At 42.0% G+C, this 17,661-nt stretch overlaps 1 protein-coding gene across 1 annotated transcript in view; it reads right to left on the bottom strand.

Moving 5' to 3' along the window:
• CIITA (class II major histocompatibility complex transactivator) overlaps positions 1-17,181 on the bottom strand; it is a 59,746-nt gene extending 42,565 nt beyond the window's left edge. Inside the window, exons 1-2 of the mRNA XM_019494589.2 lie at positions 16,847-17,181; positions 1,072-1,215 (exon numbers count right to left, since the gene is read on the bottom strand). Of these exons, the coding sequence (XP_019350134.2) occupies positions 1,072-1,215; positions 16,847-17,147 (445 nt within the window). The 5' untranslated portion in view covers positions 17,148-17,181. The remainder of the gene's footprint in view (positions 1-1,071; positions 1,216-16,846) is intronic.
• Positions 17,182-17,661: the final 480 nt, after the last annotated feature.

Genomic DNA, 17,661 nt, shown 5'->3' with positions numbered 1-17,661 from the left:
TGTGTTACTGCAGGTGCTGGGAGCAGTTTAGATGTAGTAGCATGGGGCTCACATTGGGGTAATTTACCCTGTTTCTCAGCTAAATTAATTTTGGTACCCCAGATAGCTTGGGTATATACACTGCACTGCAGTCTCCAGGGTGGACATATCTCAAGAAGAAAATAAGGTTTTTAGTCCTTCACTCATACTTCTTTTAGATATTCCTGCATATGTAGGGCTGCATTTGCAAGACGAATTCCTGTAGACTTCAGCACCAATCAGAAATTTACATGGTACAATTCTGGCCCCTTATCTCAGATGAGGCAATAAGCAAGCATGAAATAACTAAGATTTGGGGGCCCGATCTTCTCCCAATTTGCCCCTGTGCAGGTAATGCCACTAGTATCAAGTGAAAACACTGCCATTCCAATTGATAGGAAATACTGTCATGTTTTGGTGCTAGGCAGGGAATTCAGGTCCTCTAGGCTAGAGAGCTGCATCTTTCCATCCATTTTTATAAGCTATTATGCTTCTTTCTAAACATGAGATACTAAATCAAAATTATCATAAGCAGTATTTAGGAACTGCTTGCATGGTCTGTGAGTCTTTTGCCCAGTCTCAACATTAAGCAATTTTTTGTGAGCTAGTCATACAATGCACTTAGTAGAAATGCAAAGTCAAACAAATATCGCTGCCCCTCCTATACAGGAAACCCAGGGACAGAGAGCAGTGAGAGCAGGAAGCTTCATGAAGTAAACAAGTACCTTGACTATGGCGGTTACCCCTGTATGCCAGCACCCACAATCTCACACATACCACTTGGTGTGATTTGTATGATACAAGCTGAACTGAAAGTAATAACTTTAGATGTACAATTTTTATCATAGGCTGGGGTCTAGAAATGAAGTACTGTATCTAGATGTACCTATATAGTAATGGAGAATGATCATATAAGAATGCCATATTTGCATTAACTTTAGCTCAGCTACCATAATGAAGTGTCTTTGTGCAATTGTTTCATTCAAAGGAGACAGTAATGCTTCCTTCCAGCATCTGGATGAACCCCCTTTTCCAATCATATGCATTACCAACCTGTTAAGACCTCACTTTCCGCATTTTCAATTGACTTGGCATCTAACAGGGTATACAGGTGCACTGGATCAATGTCACTGTGCAGCAAATCAAGGAAGCTATTTTCTGTCAAAATTGAAGAATCCATGGTTTGTCTTTTGTTCCCTGAAGCCAAAACACAAAATGATGAACAGGATAATAGAGAACAGTTTTTTAAAATGGTGACAACTTATCATTAAGCTCATAGCATTCACAAACTAAAGTCAAATACTGCTGTATACACAAACAAAGATCCTACAGCATTTTGTTTATATTTTGAAAAGGCAAATTGGGAAAGGCATTGAGTGTCTACTACTTGCATTGATTTCAAGATGCTGAGTTCTTAAAATGGAAGGTACAGTAGGACCACCATCCTACCTAGAGGGCTAGTAAATCTTCTCCTGACCTAACAAGAGACATACACAAGCCATTCACATTTACAATGCTCTCAGATTATTCCAATCAACTTCCCTAACAAAATTCTCATTTTCTTTTCCTGTTTCAAACACATTTGCAAATCCATCCTATTCTATGTGTTCATCATTTTTGTCTAGTGATTTGAAGAGATGTTACCTATCAGTGTTCACAATTTATTTGCTGTAAACCTTTATCATTTATTGTTGTATATTCATTTTTATTACACTGGCTATATTTTGAAAAGTCTGTCAGTGGTAACTTGGGATTAAGATATGTCCCTTCTTGACCTGTTTTTAAAAATAAAGGTCACTAATAGATAAGTTATGAATGATGAAATGAAACAATGGCAATGAAATAATAAAGCACGGGATTAGAAAATATCAGTCTTGATCTCTTTGTCTTCATAAAAACTGTCCAATTTAGATTATAGACACTTTCCTGAATTTTACACTGTTAAAAAATTCCTGATGATATAACAATATAAAATAATTTTCTGGTCTCACAGTTTGACAAATGATCTGGGGTCAGAGTGTTTTATCTCTTGGTCACTGGTCTGAATCTAGCCTAGGCTGGTGACCCATGTAATTTACTCTATCAACATGTCAGGAAGCCACTGTGAAATGAATCAGCAGATCTCAGTTCAAACTAGATCCAAAAAGTGAGCACAAATCAGAATCACCACCACTATCAGCTTGGCACTAAATGACCCACTTCTGGCAGAATCAGCAGACAGGTCAAAGACTCAGCAGACTTTTTGCCTTTGCCTATTGCGGGAGTATTAAAGATATAGCCTGTGGCCAGATCAGCCCCATAGAGGCACATCATTTACCCCCTGGTGCTGGCCCTGCAAGGGGCCACTCTGGGTGGTCCACCCATCCTGCTTGCCAGATCCAGTGAGCATAGCACCTGCTTTAACTGGTCCAGAACATGAGCTGCACATGATGCACACTCCTGTCAGTCTGGGGTAAAAGCTGCACATGGTACCTGGCTCTGGCCAGTCCAGGGGAAGCACTGCAAGCACCACAGGTCATGCAGTAGGTATGGCATGTAACAGTCCCAGACCAGCCAGGGTAGGTGCAGGATCCAGTATTGGGGCCCATCCTGCTCCATTCATTCAGCCTATGGACCATCCTGTGCCATTCTTCTGGCCCATGGGGCCTGATGAGTTTGAAACCCCTGGCCTATGCATTGTACCTATCCTGTGGCCACAGGACTTTAATTTCTAGGCTGCTACTCCAATACCTTTGACAAACACTAAACTTTAAAACATAGGGCAGCAGTAATAGCTTTTGAATGTAAACTGTCACCAGAGTAGATTGGTATGTCCTTGGAACTGGTATGTTCCCCACTCGTTATACAGGGCTGAGTAACCTATACATTCTACTGTTAGGGCTCATTCATCTTTGTATTAAGTGACTTGTATAGTAGGATATATTGCATTGCAGATAGTATGAGAATAACAACACAGAGGGTGTGAAAAAAGCAGAAGGCATGAGTGAGTGGGGGATAGGACAGAGGAAGAAGTGGGAAGAAAGGTCTAGTGACAAGGGAAACAATGGTGGTAGAAGAGAGTTTCATTCTATGATAGTTAGAACTTGTGGTAGAGGTGATATCTTTTATTAGACTAAATAGATATTTGCAAAAAAAAAAAATCTTTATTTGCAAGCTTTCAGGCACACTCACCTGTCTTCAGGCAGAGGACAATGCAAAGATTATAAAATTTCTCCTAGGTGGAAATGAAAATTCGTATTTCACAGGAGCGCTGAAGGCGTTGTAAGATCTCCTGGTTGGAAAAGTTCCTTTTGTGCCAATTAGGCTCAGATAAAAGAGCAGTCTATTCGCCTCAAAGTTGTCTGAAGGCAAGAAGGATGTTGAATTATGTTTCCTTCTGAGACATAACCATAACATTTTTTGCAAATATCTAGTTGGTCCAATAAAAAATACCACGTCTACCACGAGTTTTGATTCCTTCTGCCTGGAGACCAATATGGCTACCGCCTGTTTCCCTGATTCTGTGATACTGACGTTCCATTCCTTATTCCGCTGATGTAACACAAGAGGCCTGGGACAACTAAAAAATAGCCAGGATTTCAGTATGGGGAGTATGGAAGAGGAATCTGTGTATTTCTGTAGTTAGTAGCACCTGATGAAGAGTATGTGAAAGCAGGCATAAAGAAAGGTTCAGTGCACCATTCCATCTCACTAAGGACCATGTTGTATGGGACACTTAACATGTGATAAATGCACTTAAAACTCGTTCAGGCAAGAAAATGTGCTAAGTGCTCTTGTATTGTATTGCATTGTACCATATCATATTGTATTGTAGCAAAGTTACACTTTTTCCAGTGAAGAGTATCTCCAGATTGTATTAAATAACAAGTGTTGAGCTAATGTTGGTTTGCTCCGTGGAGATAAAGTGATGAAGATGCTCCATGGAGATAAAGTCTTAACCTGGCTCCTGTGTAGTCCCCTGGCTGAGACCAACAATTAATTGATTATTGCCCTAGCCCTAGGACTGCCCCAGAGTCTCCAGCTGGCTCTGGTGCAGTGCAGTAGGATCCAGTAACTGAAGTAGAACATATGCAGCTTATGCCGCATTATAGTAAGAAAGCATTATAGTAAGACTGCTCAAAATATGTTCTACGTTTAACATGTGTCACATGTCACATGTGACAGGGCCCTAAGATACTACAGAAAAAGGCAGCCACAATGTGGTTCAGTATAAAACCACTCAAAAGAGAAGTATTTTAAGCAACTTTAAAGCCAAAAATCTTGCGTCTCCCCACCATATTTTAACTTTGAAAAGCAAGTAGAAATGTTATAAACTATTAGCAGTTCCCTACAGAGCCTAGTATGTGATAGAGCCATGGGTAACACCGCATGAGGAGCCTAGCAGCCCTGTGGCCAACAGCCATGTCCTCCCTGCCTCCTGCTGCAGAAGTCAACAGAACCGAACTGAGTGTACATAGGTTGGTAGGCTAAACATGCACAAAGGACTCTTTATGTTACGTGTCTCTTTAGAAACACAATAAAGCTTTTGAAATTAATATCTGACCCAACACAGACTAACTGAAAGTGGAGAGTAAACTGAACTTTCATGTGAAACAGGAACAAGACAGAGGGTTAGAAAACAGAGCTTGTACTTTGTTGTTACAGTAAAAGCCACACATGCTATTTCTTCTGCTGAATTAACCTATTGCTAAACAGAGTTTTTCAGGACTTCACAGTGAGGAGAAGCCCAGCATATGTGGGTGGGGACAGTGGGGACCAAACAACAGGAAAGTTAAAATGAAGCACAACAGGAGCCAAAAGCCTGTAAAGGAAGAGGAAGTGGATTTTCAAGACACTGCTCAAGAGAACAGATTAACAGCTATGTGGACCAGATCTCAAACAACTGGAGGTACTTAGCCTTTGAGGGAAAGCTAAGCTAAGCTTTTGGTAAATCATATGCACATATGCAGGCCTTTGGCCATTTAATGCTTTATTCTGAGTGCCACTTTCCTGCCAATAATTTGAACTATACACCAGAGTCTCATGTTGCCATTATTCCAGACTTCTCATGTTGTCAGAACATTAAGAGAAAATGTGTGGTGTTAAAATAGCAAAACTACAAACTAAAGTCTTGCGGCCACAGGACAGATACAGTATAATAGGCAGAGGAAATACCAGTTTCCAGACCCTGCCCTGCAATGTACAACAGCTGCATCCTATGAGGAAATATGGAGGGTGGGGGGGCAACATTCAGAGCGTAATTCTGCCTTTTAGTCTGCAGAGTCTTGTTAAACTGTGTTAACAGTTTATTAAATGGATGTGTCCCTTTCTTGCAGGTTTTTTGGTAATCAGATGGGTTTTACCTTTAATAGTCTAAAGTGTGTCTATCACTTCAACCACACAAGGTTCTTTGGGTAAATGTGATATTGTTTATTAGACCAACTAAATAGTTGGAAAAATTGTTCTTTGCAAGCTTTCAGGCATAGACACCCTTCTTCAGGCATTGGAGAGAGTCTGCTGTTGGTTTGGGTGCTGTCCTGTATAGATTAGAAGCCAATAGGCAAAATGCAGGTCTGTGAAAATGCAATATATCACTTCAATATATATACAATATATCACTTACTACAGTCTGTTACACATTCACATTTAGTGATATATCCAATATATCAAGTCAATATATTTCAGTGATGGATGGTTATGTTCGTCACAAGAATTACTCAGCATCTGACAGTCCTAATTTGAATGCTAGTCAATTAAGTTGGATTTTTTACTTTTAGCAGCCCTTTGAATGAAATAAACTGTAGTAATGCTTAAGACTCAAAACAGTTTAGCATGTATCCAAATGAAAAAAAAGACTAAAAAACACCACAGACACTTGATCCACACTATTTCTGCGCTCTAATACATACACTGATTGTGTTGGATCAGAGACCTGGTGAAGAATGTCTTGTATGAGAAAGCTGGTCTGACTTGATCCCAACTACATAGTTGGTTCCATAAAAGATATCACTGTAAGAAATCCTTGCCTCTCACATGTGTTTGATCAATACATGCGATTGTGCAAACTCCGTCTATTTGCAGTACTTTTATAACTAATCACAAGAAACACAAATCACATTCTAAAAATGCCCTTTTAACTTTCAAAATTTCATATACACTTTTGGAAAGTGACTGGCTGGCAATACATAATGGAGAGCACAGAGAGCATTGGAAGACCCCTTCCCATTCTGGGTAGTACTGCCGGTTGGGTTGGTAAGCCCTAAGGAAGAGGAGTGAAGGTGATCTTAGCCAAAGACTTCTCCTTATCCTGCCAAATTCTCCTTTAGACATGTATAGAGTTATGTATATTTAGGTTTTGTTTCTTTAATAACTTCTGTGCAGGTCTCCTTGTATTACAATGCCTACCTTAGCTCAGGCAGAAAAACTCAGAAGTTTTTCCCCAAAGTCAAAGTCACTGAAGCATCTCCAGAAAGCATGTTGGGCTCTGGTCTCTTGCTCCATCTGTTACACCACTATTAGTCCAGATTTTAATGTTAGAATAATAAAAAGAAAATGTGGGGGGTTCCACAGGCAAGTCAGAACCGAGAACCTGGAGCCTCTTAGCAGGAGCCCATATTACAGCTTAAAGGTGCTCTCCCAGCCAAGCAGAAATTTAGTCTCCTCAAAAGAGAAAACAGAAACCTTGATTTCCTCAACCTGCACATCAGCCAACATGGAAATAAGCCAACATCCAAAGTTTCATCCTAACTTCATTCAAACTGCTGATGTCATTTTCATTTTTTTCATCAATTATTAACTTTCACACAAAGGCAGAAAAATGTGCACACAGAATATCACACGCACACACAAATATGCACCTGTGAAAGGAGTTGCATACAATTTTACATCAGGTGAAATAAGTTAATACAAAACTGAAGCTAATACAAATACAAAACTAAGTAACCAGGATCCCATCCAAAGCAAATAAGGCAATAGCATTCAGAATACTAAATTATTCTCTTTCCAAAATCCAGACACCTTGCCCCAGACATGCAGCAGCCCTAAACTCAAGACTTACAGAGAAAACTGACCTGCAGAAACTGGTCTGTTCCTATTTCCACACTGCTCTGTTTTTCAAGTGCAATATCTGGGGTTGCTACTGCTAGCTAGTTCTTATGGGCACTGACAGCAAACCATTAACGGCAGAATGGAAAGATCTAGGTGGGGGAATCCCAAAAGTGAAAAGTAAGAGGAAGTCCCTTCTAACAGTCAGAGCCTGAGAAGAGCTGAGACCCTCTGCAAATTTTCCCTGACCTCTCCTACCTTCCTCAAAAAATCTTTCAATGTATTATACAATGAAGCATTAGATAATCTCTGAGCTCTAATACAGGCTCTTAATGGGATGAAAGAAATGCCATCGATTCCCAAAAATCTTCCTAAGCAGCTTCCCATGAACAGTCCAGTTACAATTCTGTTCAGCTCAACTCTGCCCCAAAAGCACATGTTTTAAATACTACATCAACAAAAATAAAGTAAGATCAGAGGACCCTCCTTACCTCACAGTTCAACATGTATTCACATCTTGTGGCAACTGGAAGTGAAAGTATTTGTAGCAGGATCTGTGCCAAATTAATTTGCTTTGAGTTTTTTCACGCATGCGTCTTGTGCTAATACAATCTTGTACAAGCACAGTATGACAGGTGTTAGACACTGTTATATTGCACTGATATTTGTTGTAAACAGAACTTGCATTAATTGGCAGTCACATCAGTTGGAACATTGTACTCTAGCTACCAAATCCCAGGCTGAATCACAGCCAATGGAAGGGCCCAAAAAAAAGGTTGGGGGGAGGAGTTGAGTCTGAGGAATACAATCATCTTGGAATCTAGTTACTATTAACATTAAAGTGCTAGATTCATAGATTCATAGATGTTAGGGTCGGAAGGGACCTCAATAGATCATCGAGTCCGACCCCCTGCATAAGCAGGAAAGAGTGCTGGGTCTAGATGACCCCAGCTAGATACTCATCTAACCTCCTCTTGAAGACCCCCAGGGTAGGGGAGAGCACCACCTCCCTTGGGAGCCCGTTCCAGACCTTGGCCACTCGAACTGTGAAGTTCTTCCTAATGCCCAGTCTAAATCTGTTCTCTGCTAGCTTGTGGCCATTGTTTCTTGTAACCCCCAGGGGCACCTTGGTGAATAAATCCTCACCAATTCCCTTCTGTGCCCCCGTGATGAACTTATAGGCAGCCACAAGGTCGCCTCTCAACCTTCTCTTGCAGAGGCTGAAAAGGTCCAGTTTCTCTAGTCTCTCCTCGTAGGGCTTGGTCTGCAGGCCCTTGACCATACGAGTGGCCCTTCTCTGGACCCTGTCCAGGTTATCCGCATCCTTCTTGAATTGCGGCGCCCAGAATTGCACGCAGTACTCCAACTGCGGTCTGACCAGCGCCCGATAGAGGGGAAGTATCACCTCCTTGGACCTATTCGTCATGCATCTGCTGATGCACGATAAAGTGCCATTGGCTTTTTTGATGGCTTCGTCACACTGCCGGCTCATGATCCCTTTCCACCTCCGTGCCACCCAGCAGGTCATTCCCTAGGCTATAGGTGTGCTGGACATTTTTCCTCCCTAGGTGCAGCACTTTGCATTTCTCCTTGTTGAACTGCATCCTGTTGTTTTCTGCCCACTTGTCCAACCTATCCAGGTCTGCTTGCAGCTGTTCCCTGCCCTCTAGCGTGTCCACTTCTCCCCATAGCTTTGTGTCATCTGCAAACTTGGACAAAGTACATTTGACTCCCTCGTCCAAGTCACTGATGAAGACATTGAAGAGTATCGGTCCAAGGACCGAGCCCTGCGGGACCCCACTGCCCACACCCTTCCAGGTCGAGACCGACCCATCCACCATGACTCTCTGGGTGCAGCCCTCTAGCCAATTCGCCACCCACCGGACTGTGTAGTCATCCACGTCACAGCCTCTTAACTTGTTCACCAGTATGGGGTGGGATACCGTATTGAAAGCCTTCCTGAAGTCTAAGTATACGACATCCACCCCTCCTCCTGTGTCCAGGCGTTTCGTAACCTGGTCATAAAAAGAGACTAGATTGGTCAGGCACGATCTGCCTGCCACGACCCCGTGCTGGTTTCCCCTCAGCATAATTTGTCCTGCTGGGCTCTCACAAATGTGAGCCTTGATAATTTTTTCAAAGACTTTGCCAAGGATGGAGGTGAGACTGACTGGCCTATAGCTGCCCGGGTCCTCCTTCCTCCCCTTTTTGAAAATGGGGACCATGTTAGCCCTTTTCCAGTCCTCCGGGACTTGGCCTGTGCGCCATGAGCGTTCGAATATTCCCGCCAGTAGCTCTGCAATGATGTCGGCCAGTGCCTTCAGCACCCTCGGATGGAGCTCATCCGGGCCTGCCGACTTAAAGGCATCCAGTTCTTCCAAGTGACTCTGCACCACCTCAGGATCTACGTATGGAAGTCTGGTGCCTTGCTGCTGCCTCTCTACAACTCCAGTGAGAGACTTGTCGTGCCCCTCGCTTAGGAACACTGAGGCAAAGAACTCGTTGAGGAGTTCAGCCTTGTCCCCCCTGTCCGTCACCAATTGTTTCTGCCCATTTAACAGTGGTCCTATTCCTCCCTGGGCCTTCCTTTTACTCCCAATATATCTAAAAAACAATTTCTTGTTGTCTTTTACTTGGGTTGCCATCCTCAGCTCCATGGTAGCTTTGGCCCGTCTAACTGCCTCCCTACAAGTACGAGCAGAGGAGGTATATTCATCTTTAGTGATCTCACCTTGTTTCCACTTTTTATGTGCTCCCCTTTTGGCCCTTAGGCTGTCCTGGATTTCTCTGCTTTCAGGATGGAGCAGCCCATAACTTTCCCTGCCTGTCTGTGCTTTTGTTTTCCTATTTCCTGTGGGTTTTTTGTTTTTTTTTTTGTTTTGCAATATGAAAGACCCATACAATAAGAAACTAAATATGGAGGAAAAAAAGGGAGATGCATCTTACTTAAATTGTCATCAAACATACAAATATTCCTTCTACTATTGCAACACAAGCAGTAAATTATAACAAATGCTCAGGTGAGAAATGTTGGTTGGAGCCATGTTGGTCTAAGAACATAGGCAGACAAAGTTATTTGGGTTGATGTGACATCTTTTATTAGACCAACTAAATAGTTGGAAAAAGTATTCTTTGGAGGCCTTCGGGCACAAATGCCTTTCTTCAGGCATAGAGAAATTCTGTTGGTGTTTGTGTTGCTTTCCTGGGTAGAATAGAAATCAAAATGCAAAATGCAGGTCTGTTAAAGTGCAAATGTGTAGCAGTAAGGTTAAAAAGGAATGGGAGCTAATAAGTGTGAAAAGGTAGTTGTGGGTGGAGGTGACAAAATGTAGTTGGTAAAATGCAGACAGTTTACCTGGGGTTATCACATGGCAGACAAGTTACAATGTGCCATAAATCCAATGTCTATATTTAGTCCATGATTTTTAGTATCCAGTAGATTTATGAAGTGAAGTTGGTAGGCTTGTCTACAAAAGATGTTTTGTAAATTCTCTTTGAGGATTAGAATGGAGAGATTGGAGAGAGAGTGGTTGTCTTGTGAGAAGTGTGCACCCACAGGTAATTGGAGATTTTTGTCTTTGATAGATTTTTGGTGTGCGCTCATTCTGTTATGCAGTTGTTGTTTGGTTTCTCCTACATATTTTCCATCAGGGTATTTAGTGCACTGGATGACATATATCACATTTCTGGAGGTGCAGGTATAAGAGCCAGAAATGATGATGGTTCTGCTGCAGGGTGTGGTTATTGTGGGAGTGGTGGAGAGTTGCTGGTAGGTTTTAAATGTTTTGTCCTGGCATGGTCTGGATCAGGGGCGGGCAATTCTTTTGGGTGGAGGGCCGTTTACTGAGTTCTGGCAAGCCATTGAGGGCCACATGACAGGCAGCCCAGGGCAGATAAATATTCATTTTCTAAATTTTGTAGGGGCCCCGCGGGCCGGATAGAATGGTTTGGTGGGCTGCATCTGGCCCGCAGGTCGCATTTTACCCACCCCTGGTCTAGATCCACTTGGTGTGTTTTGGGCCATAGGAAGTTTGCTTCTGGTGATGAGGTTGGCAAGGTTCAGTGTTTGTTTAAAGACTAGGATGGATCATTCTGGAAAGATCTCTAAGAATTGGGTCTGTTTCTAGTGTGGGTTGCAGTTGTTTGAGGATTTTCCATATAGGTTCCAGGGAAGAATAGTAGCTCATAAGTAATGGTGCGTGATTTATAGGGATTTTCTTTTTGTACTGCAGCAGTTTTTCATGTGGTATCTGGGTGGCTCTTTCAAAAATATGACCTCTTTCTTTGGAGAAGTGTCCTTGTTGTGTGAAAGCTCTTTTGAGATTTGTGAGGTGAAGATTGTGGGTATTCTCCTCAGTGCAAATTCAGTGGTATTGAATGGCTTGGCTGAATATTACAGCTTTCTTAGTGCGTTTAGGTTGAATGCTGGTTCTATGTATATATGTATGCTGGTCTGTGGGTTTCTTGTATATGGGTGTTTATATTTCACCGTTCTGGATAAAAAGGAAATGTTGGTGCTGGACTATTCAAGAGAGAGTCTGATTGATGGGTGATAGTTCTAGAATTTGTGATGGAAATTCAGGCCATGGACACAGCTATGGATACCAATATGGCCCCACAATACACCAACCTTTTTATGGCTTACCTGAAAGAATTCCTCAAGAACTGTACCATGCTATACCTAAGATATATAGATGAACTCTTCATCATTTGGACTGAACACCTGAAGTCTCTGATTGATTTCATCACAAATTCAATAACCATTGCCCACCAATCAGACTCTCTCTTGAATACTCCAGCACCAACATTTCCTTTTTAGGCACTATGATCAATATCCAGAATGGTAAAATACAAACCACCATATAAAAGGAAATCTATCACACTGAAAATCTATCAAAGACAAAAATCCCCAATTACCTGTGGGTGCACACTTTTCACAAGATAACCACTCTCTCTTCAATCTCTCAGTTCTAATACTCAAAGGGAATTTACAAAACACCTTTCGTAGACAAGCCTATGAACTTCATTTCATAAATCTACTGGATACAAAAAATCATAGACTAAATATAGACATTGGATTTATGGCACATTATAACTTGCTTGCCATCTAATAACCCCAGGTAACCTGTCTACCATTTACCAGCTACATTTTATCACCTTCTCTCCCTTCCCTCCTTCCAACTATCTTTTCACACTTATTGTCTCCCATTCCCTTTGAACCTTACTGCCACACATTGCCACACAGACCTGCGTTTTGCATTTTCATAGATTTCATAGACATTAGGGCTGGAAGGGAACTCGGAAGATCATCGAGTCCAGCCCCCTGCCCCAGAGGCAGGAAGTCAGCTGGGGTCATAGGATCCCAGAAAGTTAAACATCCAGATTTATCTAGAAGGTGTTCAAAGTAGGTGCTTGAACCATCTCTAATGCCAGGATATTCCAGACCTTGGGGGCTCAGACAGTAAAGAAGTTCTTCCTTATGTCCAGCCTGAAACAGTCTAGGAAGAATTTATAACTGTTAGACCTTGTCATCGCTTGGGGTGCTCTGGTGAACAAATGTTCCCCCAGATCCTGGTGAACACCCCTTATAAACTTATCGGTGGCCATCAGATCACCCCTGAGCCTGTGCTTTTCCAGGCTGAAGACGCCCATAGCTCTCAGCCTGTCGTCATAAGGTCTGTTTTCCTGATCTCTGATCATGTGCGTGGCTCTTCTCTGGACTCTCTCAAGCTTCTCCATATCCTTTTTTGAACTGTGGAGCCCAAAACTGGATGCAGTACTCCAGCTGCGGCCTCACCAAGGCCGAGTACAACGGAAGAATGATGTCCTGGGATTTGCTTGAGAAGCAACTATGGATGCAAGCCAGCGTTTTGCTCACTTTACTAGCTGCAGCATCACATTGAAGGCATATGTTCATCTTGTGGTCAGTCATGATCCCCAAGTCCTTTTCATCCGCAATGCTAACCAGTATAGCACTGCTGAGCCTGTAAGCATGCTGTAGGTTTTTCTTCCCAAGGTGGAGAACCTTGCATTTTTTCAGTGTTAAACACCGTCAGGTTCTCATCTGCCCATTTCCTGAGCCTGTCAAGGTCAGCCTGGATTGCCCTCCTGTCCTCAGGTGTGGATGCTTTACCCCAAAGTTTGGTATCATCAATGAACTTGTCCAGTCCGCTTCTGATACCCATGTCTACGTCGTTAATGAAGATGCTGAACAAAATAGGTCCAAGGACAGAGCCTTGAGTGACCCCACCGGTCACAGCGCACCACAACAATTGACTTCCATCAACCACCACCCTCTGGGTCTGACAATTCCCCAGTCAGTGGATCGTGGTGGACCCAAGGCCACAGTTAGCCAGTTTTGCCAAGAGGTCATCATGGGATACCAGATTGCAGGCTTTTTTAAAGTCAAGACATATGACATCAATCTCTTCCTGCTTGTCCAGGTGATATGTCACCTGGTCGTAAAAGGAAATAAGACCGGTCAAGCAAGACCTACCCGCGACAAACCCATGCTGGCTATCCCTCAGGATGTTGCCATCGGCCAGTCTGTTAAGAATGGCCTCTTTGATAATCTTTTCTAAAACCTTCCCCAGGATAGAGGTGAGGCTGATGGGCCTGTAGCTTGCTGAATCCACTTTCCTCCCTTTCTTGAAGATAGGCACCACATTGGCCTTCTTCCAGTCTTCAGGCAGTTCACCAGAGCTCCAGGAATTCTCGAAGATCCGTGCCAGAGGCTGAGCTTTGATGCTAGCCAGCTCCTTGAGTACCCTGGGGTGTAGACTACCAGGGCCGGCTGACTTGAAGGTGTCCAGCCTCTCAAGGTGTTCCTTCACGAGGTCAGCATTGATGGAGGGCAGTGAATCTCCTTCACCTGGACCTCCCTGTCCCATAATGGGCAGGGGTTTCCCAAGGGACAGGTGAAAGACTGACGCAAAGTACCCATTTAGTAGGTTGGCTTTTTCCTGGGCATCGGTTGTCAGTTGTCCCATCTGGTTTAGCAGGGGTCCAATGTTGCCCTTGCTTTTCCTCTGGCTCCCCACATATCTAAAAAAGGACTTTTTATTATCCTTGATAGTAGTAGCCAGTTGGAGTGCCGTTGCAGCCTTGGCTTTTGGCTTCTATTTTGGCTTCTATTCGAACCAGGAAAGCACACAAAGAGCAACAAACTTTCCCTATGCCTGAAAAAGGGTGTTTATGCCCAAAAGCTTGCAAAGAACATTTTTTCCAACTATTTAGTTGGTCTAATAAAAGACATCACACATCTACTCAAAGAACCTTGTCTGCCAGTAAGAAATGTGATTTTCAAGTGGATTGTACATCCCTGTATCTTCTGACTTGAAAACCTGCTCCTGATAGTAAGAGCAATGCATTTAGACTCCCACTTCAGGTCAGCTACACATACATTAGCGGGCATGATTTAAGAAAAATATTAAAAGCAGGGAGACAAGGGGCAGCCCTGGATCTCTGGCCCTTGGCCTGGCTTTCACCATTTCATCCATGCAATGAAACTGTAGTATTCTTGATATCTGAAAATCTCTCTCTGCTCAGTTAAAGAGCTTCCACTTTCAGGCACGCAACATCAACAGCGTCCTTATCTGAAACTAGAAACAGCCGGTAGGATAGTTTTGACTGGTAGGATAGTTCTGACTCCTGCTTCCTGTGAGCTGCAGCTTCAGGATAGCTTGGGGAGTTTGCACTTTAACAGTGATATCAGTTGCCATGGCCCAGGAGCAAACTTCAGCTTGATGCTTAAAATATCTATTTTATATACCTAAAAATTAAATATTTTCACCCTAATGTTACTTAGTTGTTTGCCTTCACTAACTGGTCAGCAAGTTCTGGAGAATAATTTAAACTACAATTACTTATTGTTCTCTCATTTATCTGTCTTTGTTTCAATAACTGTCCTGTCTTATTGGTATTATGAAACATATAGGAATTCCTTATAGGGTAATGTAAAAAGAGTGTCAGTCATCTGGCTAATGTTATATTATCCTAATCTTTTTAATTTCCTATTTTACATATATAATAATCTTGTCTTTCTTGATTCTTCGTTTTACCCCCGGCAAACCCAAAACTGCATCTCTGAAATACTTCTAAATCATATCTTTTTATAAGTCTTCCCTTAAGTTCTATTTAGTTTCACTTAATCACCTCCTATAGTTCATACACCTATTCTGTGCATTCTATTGGCTTCCCCTGAACTGGATGCCCACTCTGTGAAAGAATGGGAATTTTTTGGATGAAGTAGATTCTATCATTCTGCTGCTTAATAAAAATAGGGGAGGAGCAGATTACAGAATCATAGATAAATGGGGCTGGAAGAGACTTCAGGAAGTCATCTATTTCAATGCCCTGCTCATTCAGGAGCAACCCTGTCTTAACCATCCCAGCCAGGTCTTTGCCTAACTTGCACTTAAGAATTCCAGAGATGGTGATTCTAATACAGACAATGGCTAGGCAGATGACAAAGACTAGTACTTACTGTACAAAAAGATGTTCATTTTGTTACTTGCATCTCCTCACTTGTCCATTTCTCCTACCTTTTGCATCTCAAACAGATGCAAGCTCTCTAGAGTAGAAACAGAGCCAGATGGGCCTGGATCCTTGAATGAGAATTTTAGGTGCTACCACTTGAGAATTAAATAGATGTGAAATTATTTAAAAAAAGGTTAAAGAAAGGAAACCAGAATATACATGTCCCCATCATAGCTGAGTTTAGATTTTCCTTTTCTTTTATTTACTGTAGGTTCTCTAATTGTTATTCGGTCTGACTGCATGTATATTGGACACAAACATTTCCTATTGAAATCTTAGTATTTTCTCTCTCACAGGCAATCTATAAGGTAAGAATTTTGCCTCGTTGGTTCTTTTTACTCCAGCCTTCTTAGTTATTTGTTCTCAGCTGGTGTTTCTACCCATGCTTACCCTGTCCTCAGTAAAAATGTCCAAAGCCATGCCTTGATAGGGAACCAGTTCACTCACAGGCAAAGGTCCTTTTGGCAGTAGAACTCATATTCCAGTATTTCATCAAATGCTGCTTTTCCCTTTTAGTTGAATGTGTCTGGAAAGAATGTGTCTTAGAAAAATCTGGATATTCTTATTAACATGTTATTAACCAGGTTTCCTAAGCCTTATTATAGTAGAAGACAACAGGTTGGGGGCAACTCTCATTTTGCATCTTTTACCATGTCATTCCTGTGGTAGGTCAGACTTGAAAGATCTAATCCATTGACCTTGCCAGAACCACTGGGCCTCTGTTTTTGCCTCCTGCTACTAGTCACCGACTCCCTGAAACTCCTGGGTTCCACAAATAGAGAGGCACCCTTTTTCCCCTCTTCTTAAACTTGCAGTGCTTTCTCTCTAAAGGAAGCTGTTGGGTTTACCCCAGTCATGAATGTAGGGGAGACCTGCTACAAGCTCACAGGAGATGGAGCTAACACTGTGTCACTAAGTCATTATGGGCCACCATAATGAGATGCTCTTCAAACCAATGGTTTATGCTCTTCAAACCAATGGCAACCTGTGCATCATGAAAAGATTTACCCTCACCATAATGTCCTCCTCTGCCTACCTCACATTTTGTCTTTGCTCCTACAAAGGTGTGCAAATAAGAAGTGTTTTAATGTGTCTCAATTCTGAAAGCTGATGTCTATGTAGCTTCCCTGTGATGCAGTTGGTTTAAAGAAACCTCTGCATGTCTATCATTGTACCATATCAAACACTATAAAACAAAGTGAATATTTAAAAAGGGAAAAATCTTTAAAGTAGATTTTTACAAATATAAAATAAAAAGCAGACTTACCAGCTAGGACCCTGTTTAGAGATGAGTCACCATCTGTGGTACTTTGGTGCTTATTATTGCACAGTTTTAAATAACACAGAGGAACCAAGGTGTTCAAACACAAATCCCATTTTTCCACAAAGGTGAGAGAGATCTTCCTAGCTAGGTCTTCTCTGTCTTTTTCATGGAGTAAAGTCTGGTAATATTCCTTGGATATAACATCTTCCTTCAGCATGAGGCTGAGCAAAGCATGAGCATCTGAAAGTGTAGCACTGGAAAGGATTTTCCTTACTCTAGGCAGGATCTCTTTGAAAAGATTCATACCTGCAGCTGAAATTGTTTGAGAGGGATGTGAGCTGAAATCCAGACTGTTTGAAAGGAAAAAAAAAAACCAAATGCAGTCAGCATTAAAAAGATGAAGTGAAAACTATGCTAACAGTATACTTTGGTTTGTTGTTTGAAGAGGTGTTTCCTCATTTGATTAAAGTTATGAGTGAAGTTTCCAAAAACAAAACTTCTTAATGCATTTACATCAAATCACTCTAACAGTTTCCCACAGGTTTCCAATACTGTTGTAAGGTTGTTGCAGCTGTGATGGTTTAGATAATATGTAAGAAATAGGAATTGATTGGAAGAATCTTTTTTGGAACAACTATGTAGTTTGGAGAGAAATTATATTAGCTTTTGGGTACAGAATACCCTTCCTTGGATATTTTGAGCCTGGAAGTTGCTCTAACAGCATTTCCAGATCATCTTAAATTTCATGTTACAGTCAGCAACTAGGAAGTGATACATATAGGACTCTCACAACAGTGAAAGAAGGATCTTTTGACCAG

The sequence above is a fragment of the Alligator mississippiensis genome, chromosome 13 (assembly GCF_030867095.1).
Source record: "Alligator mississippiensis isolate rAllMis1 chromosome 13, rAllMis1, whole genome shotgun sequence".
NCBI lineage: Eukaryota > Metazoa > Chordata > Crocodylia > Alligatoridae > Alligator > Alligator mississippiensis.
Note: the sequence above shows the minus strand (reverse complement) of the source record. Positions and strands in the feature narration are given on the sequence as shown.